This window comes from Coregonus lavaretus (genome assembly GCF_964263955.1).
Source record: "Coregonus lavaretus genome assembly, chromosome: 37".
Classification (NCBI taxonomy): Eukaryota; Metazoa; Chordata; class Actinopteri; order Salmoniformes; family Salmonidae; genus Coregonus; species Coregonus lavaretus.
This window is the reverse complement of record NC_140024.1, coordinates 25,975,700-25,991,414: the sequence shown is the minus strand read 5'-3', so window position 1 is coordinate 25,991,414 and position 15,715 is coordinate 25,975,700. Positions and strand designations below refer to the sequence as shown.

General features: G+C 47.1%; 1 protein-coding gene across 1 annotated transcript in view; it reads right to left on the bottom strand.

The window, feature by feature from the left end:
* Nucleotides 1-6: 6 nt before the first annotated feature.
* Nucleotides 7-15,715, bottom strand: part of LOC311111462 (inositol hexakisphosphate and diphosphoinositol-pentakisphosphate kinase 2-like) — a 48,828-nt gene continuing 33,119 nt past the window's right edge. The window contains exons 27-29 of the mRNA XM_084154198.1: nt 4,260-4,397; nt 3,211-3,324; nt 7-2,561 (exon numbers count right to left, since the gene is read on the bottom strand). Of these exons, the coding sequence (XP_084010324.1) occupies nt 1,921-2,561; nt 3,211-3,324; nt 4,260-4,397 (893 nt within the window). The 3' untranslated portion in view covers nt 7-1,920. The remainder of the gene's footprint in view (nt 2,562-3,210; nt 3,325-4,259; nt 4,398-15,715) is intronic.

Genomic DNA, 15,715 nt, shown 5'->3' with positions numbered 1-15,715 from the left:
GAATTTGGCCAAAAAAGTTGTGATCGAATCTAATGTGGATTATTATTTTAAGGTCAGTTGAGTACTGCTCCCTATCCAAGTCCTTCAGGGGCTAGGGGAAGTGACTAGGGTTGGTTTTCAACCCGGGGCTACAGAGGATAGTAGCCTGGTGCTCCAGTCTGTTTGTGCTTTAGTCAACTCCTCTCTGTGTTTGCGTTCATTGTCGTGACACACGTGTATGGCTTGACAATGATATAAAGAGCTAGCTACAGCACATACAGATGTAGGATCTTAATTTGATCACCCTGTTGCAGGAGAACTTTCCTGCAATGCAGGAAATGTAAATTGTGTAGTGTATTTGAGGTTTAAAAAGGATTTCCACTTTGAAATTCCCTTACGAAAATGTATCAATGAACCCCTACAAAAATGTCCATAAATTTAATCCACATAATTCACATTTCTAGTTGCTGCAGGATTATTTTCCTGCTATAGCAAACTGGCTCAAATTAAGATCCTACATCTGTGCCGTATGGGACCAGGCTAGGATTTGAGTATATTGAATATCAAAAGAGGAGACAGCAATAAATAAATCTCACCATACATGTAGCTGAGATCGTCTTTACCCCAGATAAAAGACCTCTGTAGCTAGTCAGGTTTTTTAAAGGCCCGTTCACTTGATTCGCACAAGGTGCTGAGCGCGCCGCTTGGTCGGGTGCAGCGCGAGGTCAGAGTTTAATATACTTTATCTCTGAGCGCAGCGTGGTGACCCGAAAGCGCCTACCTGGTTCTTGCTGGCTCGATGCAATACCGTTCTGGCACAAATCAAGTGAACAGACCTTAACAGTGATACAGACCATCACAGGGAGAGGATAGCCTAGAATAGGAGAACTAGGGAAACACACAGGGTGACATCTTCTGTTTGATGAAACTTCACAGACCAGTCAATGTGGTTAATTTACTATTTCAATGTGTGACAAGATTTCAATATACTTGCAATAAAGTTGCCAACTGAAAATGCAATTCAAACCGGCTTTGATTGTGTTTGCCAAAGCCGAACTTGATGAAAATGTGTTTAAATTACATTGTTGCACATTATTAATATACTAAATGCATTCCTAACACATTTTGACGTGTCCATTTCCCAGCAGGAAAAATAAACATATTACTCACAATACTTGCAGTGAGATGTCTCTCAAACCATCTCCTTTTACAATGTCCATGAGTTGGCGGACATGCTGCAATTATAGCTATAGTAAACGGTAGGTATGTAGCGATGTACACGATGCAATACGCAAGCCCAACCGTCAAATCGTGCACACGGAGGGCTGTTCAGTGGACAGAAGATGTCACCCATTATAGACTGTTTACATCAACATCATCAAAGCTTCACTTTAGAACAAGTGGCTTTCTATCGGACACAGGGACAAAAAACATCCATACATGACATACATGATAAGGATGTTGTACTGCACTAGGTGGTAGTTCTATGATCACACTGAGTTCTCCTACAACGGCTGGTTCATAGACAGCTGTGGGAGAGAGACGGGGTCGTGTTCATTAGGGCATGCCATGGAAAACATTTTAAAACGTTTTGTAATAGAAAATACGCGTTTCTTATTGGACAAGTCCAGGACGTTCCTCCCTGTTTCAGTCCCTTTTCCTCCGTTTGGTGCCTAATGAACACGACCAGAGTAGAGAAGCACTAGAGAAGCAGCAGCCCAGCCACTTTTCACCAGACATAAGTTCCAAGCCACAGGGCCTTGGTCTAGGACTAGGTCACCCCACTGCCAGCACCACAAGGGCTTCGCCACATGGAACTGGCCAAGGATATTTTTGAAGGGCTTCCTGGAAGCCTCCTTCCAGCCCCCTAGAAGTTCTACCTTACTTCCTTCTAGCCTCTTCGAAGACCTAGGCTCCTTCTCTGGTTCTCTGAGCCCCCACCTAGGGCTCTGACGTGTGAGGGGCTCCCACCTCCAGAGGAGTCCCAGGATGTGGGAGGCTCCCTGGGCTGCCTCTCCACATCTCCACCGTCTCCTGGGTGTCAAAGAATTCGTCAGGCCCCTCTGGGGACTGGGGCGTCTGTGCGCTGGAGCCTGCCTCACTGCCGCTCTCTTTGAGCTCCAGGAGCACCGGGAGAGAACCAGGGAGGTAGCCGTCCATACGTCCCAGAGAGAGGTCTGCCAGTGGGGAAGACGGCAGGCTCAATGGACTGGGGTCTGGCGCTTCACCGCAAGTGGCCTCAGTTGAAGCAGGGGACTCGCCTGGCTCCTCCTGCCTGGTTTCAGAGTTTCCACTCAGGGGCAGGTGGCTGGGGGTGGCTGGGGCCTCGGGGTTGTCTTCTGGGGGTGTCTGGCAGGGGGTGGTTGGGTCCTCCGTGGGGCTGGTGGGATTGGAGAGTTTGGGGGTTTGGGGGCCAGCAGTAGGGGCCTGCTGGCCTGTGTTGTGATGGCAGGAGTGGATCTCCTCGTTGCTCTGGGGGGTGAAGGGCGCCTTGTCGCTGAAGCTGAAGTGGGGGGAGGCGTCTGCCGTGGTGGGGGAGGAGGGGCCAGCGCTGGACACTGTACTGGACGGACCGCTGCTGTCTGCAGAGACAGAGACCAACCAAATGATCAATTAATCAATGTACCAAGCAATCATTCATCTATCAATTCAATTATGTTTTACTAAGGTCATGTTAATCATATTAAAATTGTGGCTAATAGGTTACAATTGAGTGCAGCGAAAGACATGACCAGAGAAGAAAGAATTGTGAGCTAGTTAGCACACAAAAAAGCCAAGCCCACCCACCGCTAAAGAAATGGTACCTGGGGATTTCACTTAAAACAAAACCACCATTAAAACACAGAACGTTTCTGTCCTCGAGCACACCTCTGAAAATCAGGAAATAAGTGGGTTACAGAAGACAATAGAAGACAGCGGTGAGGGAGTGGGAGAGGGTTGGAAACACAGTTAGTCAACACAGGCTGCGGTGGGCCACTGTAGTAGTAAATCACTTTAAATAGCCCACAGAAAGTGGAGCCTAGGGATGCAATTACATGTAAGCCTTAAAATTAGAAATTATAACTTACAATGCACACACACCAGAATAAGACCTACTGATTTTATGCTAGACAAAAAAAAACATACCTTCAACACAAATCATTACTCTTCAATCCTCCCTACTGCAACTCCTTCTCAACAAACTTCCAAACTAAAGTTAAATTAATTAAATGAAAAAGAGTGGACACTCACACCAGGGAGGTCTGTCAGAGCGCTGTCGGGGGGATACGGAGGAGGAGAGGACTCTCTGAGGCATGTAGGAGTCCACTGACGGCTGGTTCTGAGAGTCAAACATGGCCGACAGGGCTGTGAGGAGAGAGGTTGACACAGGGGTGTGATGAGAGATTGACACAGGGGTGTGATGAGAGATTGAAACAGGGGTGTGATGAGCGAGGAGAGACGTCGACACAGGGCTGTGAGGAGAGAGGTCGACACAGGGCTGTGAGGAGAGAGGTCGACACAGGGCTGTGAGGAGAGAGGTCGACACAGGGCTGTGAGGAGAGAGGTCGACACAGGGCTGTGAGGAGAGAGGTCGACACAGTGCTGTGAGGAGAGAGGTCGACACAGGGCTGTGAGGAGAGAGGTCGACACAGGGCTGTGAGGAGAGAGGTCGACACAGGGCTGTGAGGAGAGAGGTCGACACAGGGCTGTGAGGAGAGAGGTCGACACAGGGCTGTGAGGAGAGAGGTCGACACAGGGCTGTGAGGAGAGAGGTCGACACAGGGCTGTGAGGAGAGAGGTCGACACAGGGCTGTGAGGAGAGAGGTCGACACAGGGCTGTGAGGAGAGAGGTCGACACAGGGCTGTGAGGAGAGAGGTCGACACAGGGCTGTGAGGAGAGAGGTCGACACAGGGCTGTGAGGAGAGAGGTCGACACAGGGCTGTGAGGAGAGAGGTCGACACAGGGCTGTGAGGAGAGAGGTCGACACAGGGCTGTGAGGAGAGAGGTCGACACAGGGCTGTGAGGAGAGAGGTCGACACAGGGCTGTGAGGAGAGAGGTCGACACAGGGCTGTGAGGAGAGAGGTCGACACAGGGCTGTGAGGAGAGAGTTCGACACAGGGCTGTGAGGAGAGAGGTCGACACAGGGCTGTGAGGAGAGAGGTCGACACAGGGCTGTGAGGAGAGAGGTCGACACAGGGCTGTGATCCAGTGTGTGTTTCATTAGCCTGTGATACCTTATCTCTGTCACGTCGAGATGTTTCCATGTGGTTTTCCCGTGTGTGTGTAACAGTACATTACCTCTGGTGGTCCTGGAGTGGGCATCTCCTCCCGTCTCACACACGGCGGTGATGAACTCATCCACCTGCTTGAGGGATAGCGAGTTGTGCAACGTCTCCAGCGGGTAGATGGAGGGCACCATGGAGCAGCCTTCGAAGCCTGCAGTCAGAGAGGGGACAGACCCAGGCCCGCAGCCCCACCACCCTTCAGTCAGACTGGGCTAGGAGAGGAGGTTAGAGGGGTCTCTGGCGCAGGCAGGACCACTACTACAGCCAACACCACCTCCCCAGTCCCCAAGGACAGTCACTCACCCTACTGCAGTGGTCACCGACCGTCCTAGTTCTTGATGTGGAGGTCTTTGTTCCAGCCCTGCACTATCAACAGCTGACAGACTGATCACAAAGAGTTTCGTTTGTTAGTGCTGGGCTGGAACCAAAGCCTGCACGCCGGGTAGCTCTCTGGAACTAAAGGTGGAAGGTGAACACTGCACTAATGTTACGGTGTATTTCTGCTACGGTTGGTTTCCACACAAGCAATGCCGGGGAAAGACACATGACATGCCTGATTCATGTAACCACATACAAGACCATCTCAGACAAAACTACTGTACAACACAAAAAAAAAACATTCCTTACCCCAGGACACTTCAACAGGTGACTAAAGAAAAAGAAGCACTGTGTTAAGCGATCGCACGTGACCACGTGAGTACTAATCATGGCTTGGCTATATACATTTTACATTTTAGTCATTTAGCAGACGCTCTTATCCAGAGCGACTTAGTGAGTGCATACATAATTTTTTTATTTTTCATACTGGCCCCCCGTGGGAATCGAACCCACAACCCTGGCGTTGCAAACGCCATGCTCTACCAACTGAGCTACATCCCTGCCGGCCATTCCCTCCCCTACCCTGGACGACGCTGGGCCAATTGTGCGCCGCCCCATGGGTCTCCCGGTCGTGGCCGGCTACGACAGAGCCTGGATTCGAACCAGGATCTCTAGTGGCACAGCGATGCAGTGCCTTAGACCACTGCGCCACTCGGGAGGACACTGCGCCACTCGGGAGGGTTTCCTACCCAAGGCTCTGATGAAGGCGCCCAAAGCCGACGTATGTCACGTAAATAAATCCTCAGATCAATGCAGACACAGAGCGCTCCTTTTTCTATATTTTCCCAGATAGTCACTTGTTGAAGTATCCTGGGGTAAGGAATGCTTTTTGGGTCCAGCACCTGATTCCCTTTTTGTTCAGGTTGAAGAGGGTTTGGGTACACTTTCTTTCTACTGTACAACACGTTTTTATCCATTGTAGCGGACAGACGACTCAAACCATATCCAGGAAGCCAGACAGATATGCACTCTGTCTCTAAACACACACCCTTTTCACACTACCGTGCCGACCCAAACTGTACTGGTTTGGATATTTTCTATGGTGGATGTGTACAGTTCAGCTCGGCTCAGCAGTGTGAAACGGGTCTTATTGGCAGTCAGCAAAGCACCGGAAGACTTCAGACCACACAGCCCAAGGTGTCTACAAAGCAACAAATCATTCCGGTCGATAGACCGTCCATTCAGCGTTCACTGCAATCCGTGTGCGTTTCACATCAATCCGTGTGCGTTTCACATCAATCCGTGTGCGTTTCACATCAATCCGTGTGCGTTTCACATCAATCCGTGTGCGTTTCACATCAATCCGTGTGCGTTTCACATCAATCCGTGTGTGTTTCACATCAATCCGAACAACAGTTTACGACCAAGTTCACCCTATTGGGTAGAAAAGCATTAAACAGAGTCTACACCAAGCAGACAGGGAGGCCGGCACTATGCTAAATTAAAATGCCACACGGTTTGAGTATGTTGTATCAGGAACATCCTAGTGGGCAAAACTGGTTGAAATAATGTCAATATAACCAGAAACTAGTTGAAATGACGTAATTATGTCATTTCAACCAGTTTTGCCTGCTGGAATACAAGGTTAGCGCCAAACCACACGCTGGTTAGGATAATATAATATTATAATATAATATAGGATCTAGAGTAGCTGAGCGTAGGGATACTCACCAAACAAGTAAATAGACATTAAATACCTCACAACTGAGATCTCAGATCATCATCACTGACGAAGCTTGATTCTGACTAATTACACGCAGACTAAAAGCATTCAGCCTAAGACAGCATCATTTTAGCCTAAAAATGATGCCATCTGGCATATAGGCTTTTTTCAATTTCACGCTGTATTGCTATTGGCATTCAAATAAAGTGTTAGATGTCAAATGACAGTATTGACTTCTTTATATATATATACAGGTAACTGCCAAAAATCAAGGAAACACTTGAGTAAATGAGGGTACAAAGTATATTGAAAGCAGGTACTTCCACACAGGTGTGGTCCCGTCATGCTTAGGGTAATGTATAAAAATGCCCAGTTGCCAATTTTTTAGCTACCATGGTTAGAAGAAGAGATCTCAGTGACTTTGAAAGAGGGGTCTCAAAGTAGCATAGGGGGTTTAAAGGGTGTGTGTGTCTCAGTCACCAGATCTCAATCCAATTGAACACTAATGGGAGAATCTGGAGCAGTGCCTGAGACAGCGTTTTACACCACCATCAACAAAACACCAAATTATGGAATTTCTCATGGAAGAATGATGTCACATCCCTCCAATAGAGTTCCAAACACTTGTAGAATCTATGCCAAGGCGCATTGAAGCTGTTCTGGTGGCTCAACGCCCTATTAAGACCCTATGTTGGTGTTTCCTTTATTTTGGCAGTTACCTGTGTGTGTATATATATATATATATGTTGTTTGTTTTTTATGACATTTTACACTTTATTCAGACAGCTGGAAACAGAGAGGAAGACAGGCAAGTGGGAGCACAGTAGGAAGGGTGAACGCAGAGATTGAACCCCGGTCTCCGGTTGGGAGAAGAGTATATGGGGTAGATTGCAACGAAGACACAGAACTTCGCATGGAGCACCGTGTTAGTGCTGGGTTTCTTAAAACGATTCTAACGGGAGATTACATGCACCTGCGTGCTAAAACAAGCTTGTTTGCAACGAAAACCCAACAACAATAAACCAGTGACTTAGCTGATCTTGCGTTGATACCAGACAGCTGCAACTTTCGTTGCCTAGGTTCTCTATTCCCGCCCCCAATTAAATAACATATCAGGAGCATCAGAAACCATAAGGCTGATGACTGTAAAATACTGTAAAATACTTATTATACTATAGGAGTAGTATGCCTATACTTCATTAAAATGTCATCTTAAATGGCTAAATAATGTGTGTTCCATTTGAAATAACTTTATTAGGCTACATTTTTATTTACTTGTTTTAGTTACACATTTAAAATATGGACAGCACAAGGACAACCAGGAAAAATACTATATACTATATACTATATACTATATACTATATACTATATACTATATACTATAGGAAACTAGAAATGAATAAGAGGCTGCAACAACATGAGTTTTCCATTCATACAACATGTAGGGTAAATTACCACAGTACTGTAGATTTGCCGTGGTAAATGAAGAAATACTTTATTTCAGTTGTACGGCATAATTGTCATATAGATAATTCGCCCTTGGTATGTTCAAAAGGTAGGATTAACTTGTTCTGATAACCACCAGAGGGCGAAATAGTCTTGGAAAATGTTGGCAGCAATCAGGACTAAAAGAACCTCAACAACCGCTCTTAGGAGCGGTAAATCGGTGGGCAATGATGGATGCAATCGAGTTCATCAGTGCGGGTGATTTTAACGCGTATTGATGGTTTAATGAGAGATTACCTTGTGTTAGTACGCTGGCCAATGTTCATTGCAATAGGCCATCTGGGACTGGCCGGGAGTGTTACCGCTAGAGACTACAGCCCACAGGCTCTGCACAGTGTTGACTTCTGAGAGAGCGGGAGGAAAGCCTAAAGGGATCAACCAGTGATTTCATGTAGGCCGCTGGCACTAACGTCAGAGTAGATTTTCATGGGCGGGTCCACACTGCAGTGTCTGTTCAGTCATTGTTGCGCATGCTCCCGTATTAACCAGGGGGTGATATATGACACCTATCCATTCTTCGTGACTGATCGTGGTTAAAAGACCAGCAGATCTATGACTGATTCTGCTACTGCTTCAGTGTGTACAGTACAAACTTGATCCTACGGTCCTAGATTCACAACTGGATTATTTCCTAATTGTTTTCGCCATTTTCCACAGAGGTATAATATAACCCTATAACAGTTATATTGTTCTGTGTTGTATTGACTAGTTTGACATAGTGCTCTCATGCAGACAGTACTGTATGTGGCATAGACAATGCTGCAGTAATCATTACTACACACAGCTGGGTTAGGAGTGGTCCCTGGTGGATATGCTGAGAGCTGGGTTATGAGCGGTCGCCGGTGGATATGCTGAGAGCTGGGTTATGAGCGGTCGCCGGTGGATATGCTGAGAGCTGGGTTATGAGCGGTCGCCGGTGGATATGCTGAGACAGAAAGACAGAGACATAGAGAAGGCATGTAGATAAATGACATCAACACCCAGGCAGACCACCAAGCTATGCTCACGCCAGGTGACCAGATGAAATGAGTTCTCTGGTTTTCTAGTAATACCTACATAGTGGTTTAATCTCAGACAAGTGGTCTTGTCACATGCTGCACAGTTTTATACAACACAATGGGTCTCATTTCAGACAACATCTGACAACCTCTATCCGCTAGCTAAGATACATTCCAAACTGCAGCCAGTTCATGGTTCAAAAGATCTATGTTGGCAACAGTCACTCAAATGAAGACCATTAGTACTAAAACATAAGCAAGATCAAATTTGAACTGAACTGCAGGGAGGAAATAAGATTCAGTTAGGCCAAATAATGCAAGACACCTAAAAAAGCCAAACCACACCAATGGCAAGCCGCACTCCCAAAAGTGGCAGGCAAGCATGCGTCAAACAAACCACCAAAGACAAAGCGGCGAAAGTCAACTGCGGCGGCAGTAACTAGCAGCACACCAATACCAAACGAAACCTCAGATCTGCAAGCAGTACAGCAGAGGGTTTAAAGGGCATAGGAGGGCAGAGAGCAGGGGGTTGAAGAGGGTCTGGGGAGCAGGGGGCCGGGGGGCTGACCGTAGAAGTACTCTAGGGGGTCCTGGCCAGAGACCAGCCAGTTACGGAAGAGGCGGAGGTGGTAGGAGCAATGGTGGAGGTGGTGGGTCAGTGCCCCGTCCAGAGAGAGAGGGCGGCCCAGGCTGGCATCAGTGGAGAAGCGCCTCAACAGCTGGGCAACGTGGTGCTCCTCCAAGGGCTCTGGGGAAGGAGGAACAGGAGGAGAGAGGATAGGACGGATGGAGCAGGGGAGGAGGACATGGAAGGGAGGCAGAGGATGACCATAAAGGAAGAGGGAAGAAGATAGAGTGGAGGAGGAGAGGATGAAGGAGGAGGAGGAGAGCCAGAGAGGTGGGAGGATGAGGAGGGGGAGATGGAGATGGAGGGAGGATTGGAGGCAGAGGGTGACGATAAAGGATGAGTGGAGGAGGTGAGGATGGAGGCGGAGGAGACGGAGGGGTGGATAGATGAGGTGGGAGGAGAGCAGGGAGGGGCGGATAGATGAGGTGGGAGGAGAGCAGGGAGGGGCGGATAGATGAGCTGGGAGGAGAGCAGGGAGGGGCGGATAGATGAGGTGGGAGGAGAGCAGGGAGGGGCGGATAGATGAGCTGGGAGGAGAGCAGGGAGGGGTGGATAGATGAGCTGGGAGGAGAGCAGGGAGGGGTAATAGATGAGGTGGGAGGAGAGCAGGGAGGGGCGGATAGATGAGGTGGGAGGAGAGCAGGGAGGGGCGGATAGATGAGCTGGGAGGAGAGCAGGGAGGGGTAAAAGATGAGGTGGGAGGAGAGCAGGGAGGGGCGGATAGATGAGGTGGGAGGAGAGCAGTGAGGGGTAATAGATGAGGTGGGAGGAGAGCAGGGAGGGGTAACAGATGAGGTGGGAGGAGAGCAGGGAGGGGTAATAGATGAGGTGGGAGGAGAGCAGGGAGGGGTGGATAGATGAGGTGGGATGAGAGCAGGGAGGGGTGATAGATGAGGTGGGAGGAGAGCAGGGAGGGGCGGATAGATGAGCTGGGAGGAGAGAGAAGAGGTAGAGAACCCACTGTGTGGACAGAGAGGGGGTGACTGGGAGGAGGGAGAGAGGAGAGGTAGCACCCATTGTGTGGACAGAGAGGGGGTGACTGGGAGGAGGGAGAGAGGAGCGGTAGCACCCATTGTGTGGACAGAGATGAGGTGACTTGGAGGTACAGTAAGTTACTGCTATTTCTAACAGTCTCATGTCAACCATCCCATTCCTCCATGCTCTGGACCAGCTACCATAAACGGCAAAAACCTTCAAGCAATATTCAGCAGACCCCATCCAACCCAATCCCAACCATCCCACAGGTTTGCAGAAAGGCCTCAGCAAAATCTTCTCCATCCAACTGTCACAAGCATTGACAGAGAGCAACGACTCAAAATCCAATAGATGTAATAGCGTATCACATGCCTCCACTGCAGTCTCATCTTGGTTACGGAAAAACCTCTGGGATACAATCCATAGGTTTAGAAGACAGAAATAAAAATTCAATGAAAATCCACAGAGGAAATGTCAATATTGCTTTTGTATTTAATGCATTTCAATTTTTAACAGCACTGACTAGTTTCAAGTTGAGAGACCACAGAGGAGCATGTGATAGAACTGAATAGGTTCAAAACGTTGAGACGTGGATCTACACATGCTTAATTTACATTTACATTTACATTTTAGTCATTTAGCAGACGCTCTTATCCAGAGCGACTTACATATTTTTTATTTTTATTTTTTTTATACTGGCCCCCTGTGGGAATCGAACCCACAACCCTGGCGTTGCAAACACCATGCTCTATCAACTGAGCTACATCCCTGCCGGCCATTCCCTCCCCTACCCTGGACGACGCTGGGCCAATTGTGCGCCGCCCATGAGTCTCCCGGTCGCGGCCGGCTGCGACAGAGCCTGGATTCGAACCAGGATCTAGTGGCACAGTTTTGCACTGCGATGCAGTGCCTTAGACCACTGCGCCACTCAGGAGCTCAATTAATTAGTCAAATATGTATTCACAATGACACTAACATTCAAATCCTAGAGAGAAAAGGACACTTAACCTGGCGTCCAATAAAAATACACTACACGAAAGCGGTCCACCGTGCATAGCGTTTTTGCCGTGCCACAATCATTTTGTACAGGTTGCATAAAGCTGCAGTTGGATGTAAACCTTAGCCTCATTCCTTACTGTACCTGACACAGGCCACCACAGAGAGGGAATAACAGCCACAGCAGACGTATCATCCTGTGTCCCTATTAAAGTCAATATATACACACACAGTTGTGAATTAACATGCTTCAAGTTGCGTCATTTTTTTCTCTCCATAAAAGCAATTAGATGCTGTGTTCATGTACTGAAATGACATTTTAAGGGCCTCATTTATAAACGTTGCATATGTACAAAATATACCCCGAAACATGCGTGCGCCAGTTTTCCTTAACCTCCACGCAAACTTTAGACCATGCGTACGCACATTTTCTAGTGGTTGAAGTATTGTATTGCAAGCAGACAAGTGCAAACTGGAAAATATAATAACAAGATGCAGCCATCTGCCATTAGCAAGAAGAGCAAAAAACTGTGTTTTATTTTTGGAATCCAAAATAATTAGACATAGGAATCATTGCAGAATAAATTCCTCACCTTTTCTGGCCTTGATGGGTTCATTTTCCCAAAGTAGCTATACAACAAATGACCACAACTGTCTCTCATATAATTGGACCGACTATCCTAGTAGGCTTAAACAGACAGGCTATGTACAGTACTTCAAGTTTTGCTATATGAGATCCATAGGCAGCGCAGTTTATAATACGCAGTCCAATTGAACAGGTTGTCTTCTCCAGAACCTGCTATTCTCCAGAAGTGGCTCTGCCCTCCAGCAGCGATGGCTGCAAGGGTGGGAGTTGTCCAAGTACACCTGTCCCTGTCCCTAACCAACATCCCTACAGTCAGAATACTGGACCCCACAGGCAGTTGCCCAAGTACACGTCCCGGCCGGGTTGTCCTTGTCCCATCGCGCTCTAGCGACTCCTGTGGCTGGCCGGGCGCATGCATGCTGACACGGTCGCCAGTTGTACGGTGTTTCCTCCGACACATTGGTGTGGCTGGCTTCCGGGTTAAGCGTGCATTGTGTCAAGAAGCAGTGAGGCTTGGCGGGGTTGTGTTTCGGAGGACGCATGGCTCTCGACCTTCGCCTCTCCCGAGTCCGCACGGGAGTTGCATCGACGGGACAATTGGATATGATATAATCGGGGAGAAAAAGGGGTAAACCCCCCCAAACAAAAAAAAACAAAAAAATAGACCCCACAGGCAGTGGCCAAGTACACCTGCCCCTGTCCCTAACCAACCTCCCGACAGTCAGAATACTGGACCCCAGAGTGTGAAGTATGCTCAGAGCAGGTAATCTACTGTTTTCATGTGTCAATCTAACTATTCTTTTCTCCAGGTATTTGGTGATTGGACATGGAGTTCCTCCTGACTGCAATGAAGGTAAGACTAAAAATAAAAGCCTTGATGCCAGGTGCGCTAGATTAGGGTTGGAGTGAAAACCTACAACGGGGTTGGAGAGAACTGCAGTAGATGGTACATAGGCCCTCTCATATAGAGTTTATACACAGCAGTGTGTTTCATGTTGTAGTGGCCTGCGTGGTTTAGAGAGCATGGTGCTTGGATTGTGGGTTCGATTCTTTCTGGGGACTCTCATACCTAAATGTAAAGGAGCTTCCAATATTTCTCTCTCGAAAACCAGTTCTTCCTTGACCGTGTTGCAAAATATAATACAAAATGTCTGAACCCCTCCAATGTAATGATCATGTTTTAACTTTCACTACATAGTTTGTAGGTCCCAACCAGGAGGAAAATATTTTAAAAACGGAAGAGTGAATTGAATTCTCATTTTCGGTTTAAAAACATTTAGCTCCCGTTTGGTGCCCAATACCCAGTGAATATATCCGGTGTACAAAACCCCAAGGTACTGAAAAGGGTCCTGGAGAACAATGAGCTATGTATTTCACAAGCACAATCAAACAAACACATTGGTCATATGCAGATTCATCCATATCATGACAACCATACGTGGTAAAAAAATGTATAAAAATCACACGTTAACCCTTTCCCCGTTTAGCAGTAACCGCCAATCGTTCTGTCCCAGTCAATCTAGACTGCAAAACAGTTAATTCACTTATCCAGTCACCTATTCAAACGTGAGGGGTATAAGTTGTAGCTTAGGTTGCCAATGCAGGATATTGAATGAGAATAGAGGGGACTGATTCACAAGAAACAGGGGAAGGGTTAGGAGTTGGTGGGGATTTTTGGTTGGTGTTTTCAAGAGATGGTTTCAATTCACATATTCAACATAGATAATATGTATATACACACACATCCAAGGTCATATATACACATCTATCCACTGAAAAAACATTGAATCATTGGGTGAGGGTGACAATTTTGTACGCAGGATGTTACAAACAGAATGTGGGGTAGTGTTAAAGTGAATGGGCAGACAAAAGAAAGACTGAAAAACCCAGAGGGTTGGGAAACATGGTAGTAACGGCCACGTGAAGTAGAACCGAAAAGTACAAATAAAGAGAGATTTCCAAAGACATGCAAGACAAACGGAGGTGGAGAAGTGGAAATATACTGGAAAGAAGCAGACGTACCATTAGTCGGATGCTTTGCAAACGACACAGAAAATCTCTTTACTGCCGGCATAGACAACAACTCTGAGGAAATAGAAAAAGGTCACTAGTGTTACCATCGGTCACAGAGCACCTGTACAGGGTGTGTACACTGGCTGTCTTGGTGGGAGGGGTGTTAACGCTACTTTCAAATAGTTCTTCTGGCATTAGGTACAGTGCTAAAGGTGTGAAGCATTTAGGGGCCATAGCAGAAAAGTACAAATGTTATTCCATTTGAAGTGTTCGTGGTTCTAAGGTAAGATGAGTTAAGATAAAAAAGGGACATAAGAGGGAAAGACAGGTAGGATCTTTTGTAGGAACACGCTAGATGGTCTAGAATTGACGAGGTACAAGGTACAGTGGGGGAAAAAAGTATTTAGTCAGCCACCAATTGTGCAAGTTCTCCCACTTAAAAAGATGAGAGAGGCCTGTAATTTTCATAATAGGTACACGTCAACTATGACAGACAAAATGAGGAAAAAAAATCCAGAAAATCACATGGTAGGATTTTTAATGAATTTATTTGCTAATTATGGTGGAAAATAAGTATTTGGTCAATAACAAAAGTTTCTCAATACTTTGTTATATACCCTTTGTTGGCAATGGCACAGGTCAAACGTGTTCTGTAAGTCTTCACAAGGTTTTCACACACTGTTGCTGGTATTTTGGCCCATTCCTCCATGCAGATCTCCTCTAGAGCAGTGATGTTTTGGGGCTGTCGCTGGGCAACACGGACTTTCAACTCCCTCCAAAGATTTTCTATGGGGTTGAGATCTGGAGACTCCAGGACCTTGAAATGCTTCTTACGAAGCCACTCCTTCGTTGCCCGGGCGGTGTGTTTGGGATCATTGTCATGCTGAAAGACCCAGCCACGTTTCATCTTCAATGCCCTTGCTGATGGAAGGAGGTTTTCACTCAAAATCTCACGATACATGGCCCCATTCATTATTTCCTTTACACGGATCAGTCGTCCTGGTCCCTTTGCAGAAAAACAGCCCCAAAGTATGATGTTTTCACTCCCATGCTTCACAGTAGGTATGGTGTTCTTTGGATGCAACTCAGCATTCTTTGTCCTCCAAACACGACGAGTTGAGTTTTTACCAAAAAGTTATATTTTGGTTTCATCTGACCATATGACATTCTCCCAATCCTCTTCTGGATGCACTCTAGCAAACTTCAGACGGGCCTGGACATGTACTGGCTTAAGCAGGGGGACACGTCTAGCACTGCAGGATTTGAGTCCCTGGCGGCGTAATGTGTTACTGATGGTAGGCTTTGTTACTTTGGTCCCAGCTCTCTGCAGGTCATTCACTAGGTCCCCCCGTGTGGTTCTGGGATTTTTGCTCACCGTTCTTGTGATCATTTTGACCCCACGTTGTGAGATCTTGCGTGGAGCCCCAGATCGAGGGAGATTATCAGTGGTATTGTATGTCTTCCATTTCCTAATAATTGCTCCCACAGTTGATTTCTTCAAACCAAGCTGCTTACCTATTGCAGATTCAGTCTTCCCAGCCTGGTGCAGGTCTACAATTTTGTTTCTGGTGTCCTTTGACAGCTCTTTGGTCTTGGCCATAGTGGAGTTTGGAGTGTGACTGTTTGAGGTTGTGGACAGGTGTCTTTTATACTGATAACAAGGTCAAACAGGTGCCATTAATACAGGTAACGAGTGGAGGACAGAGGAGCCTCTTAAAGAAGAAGT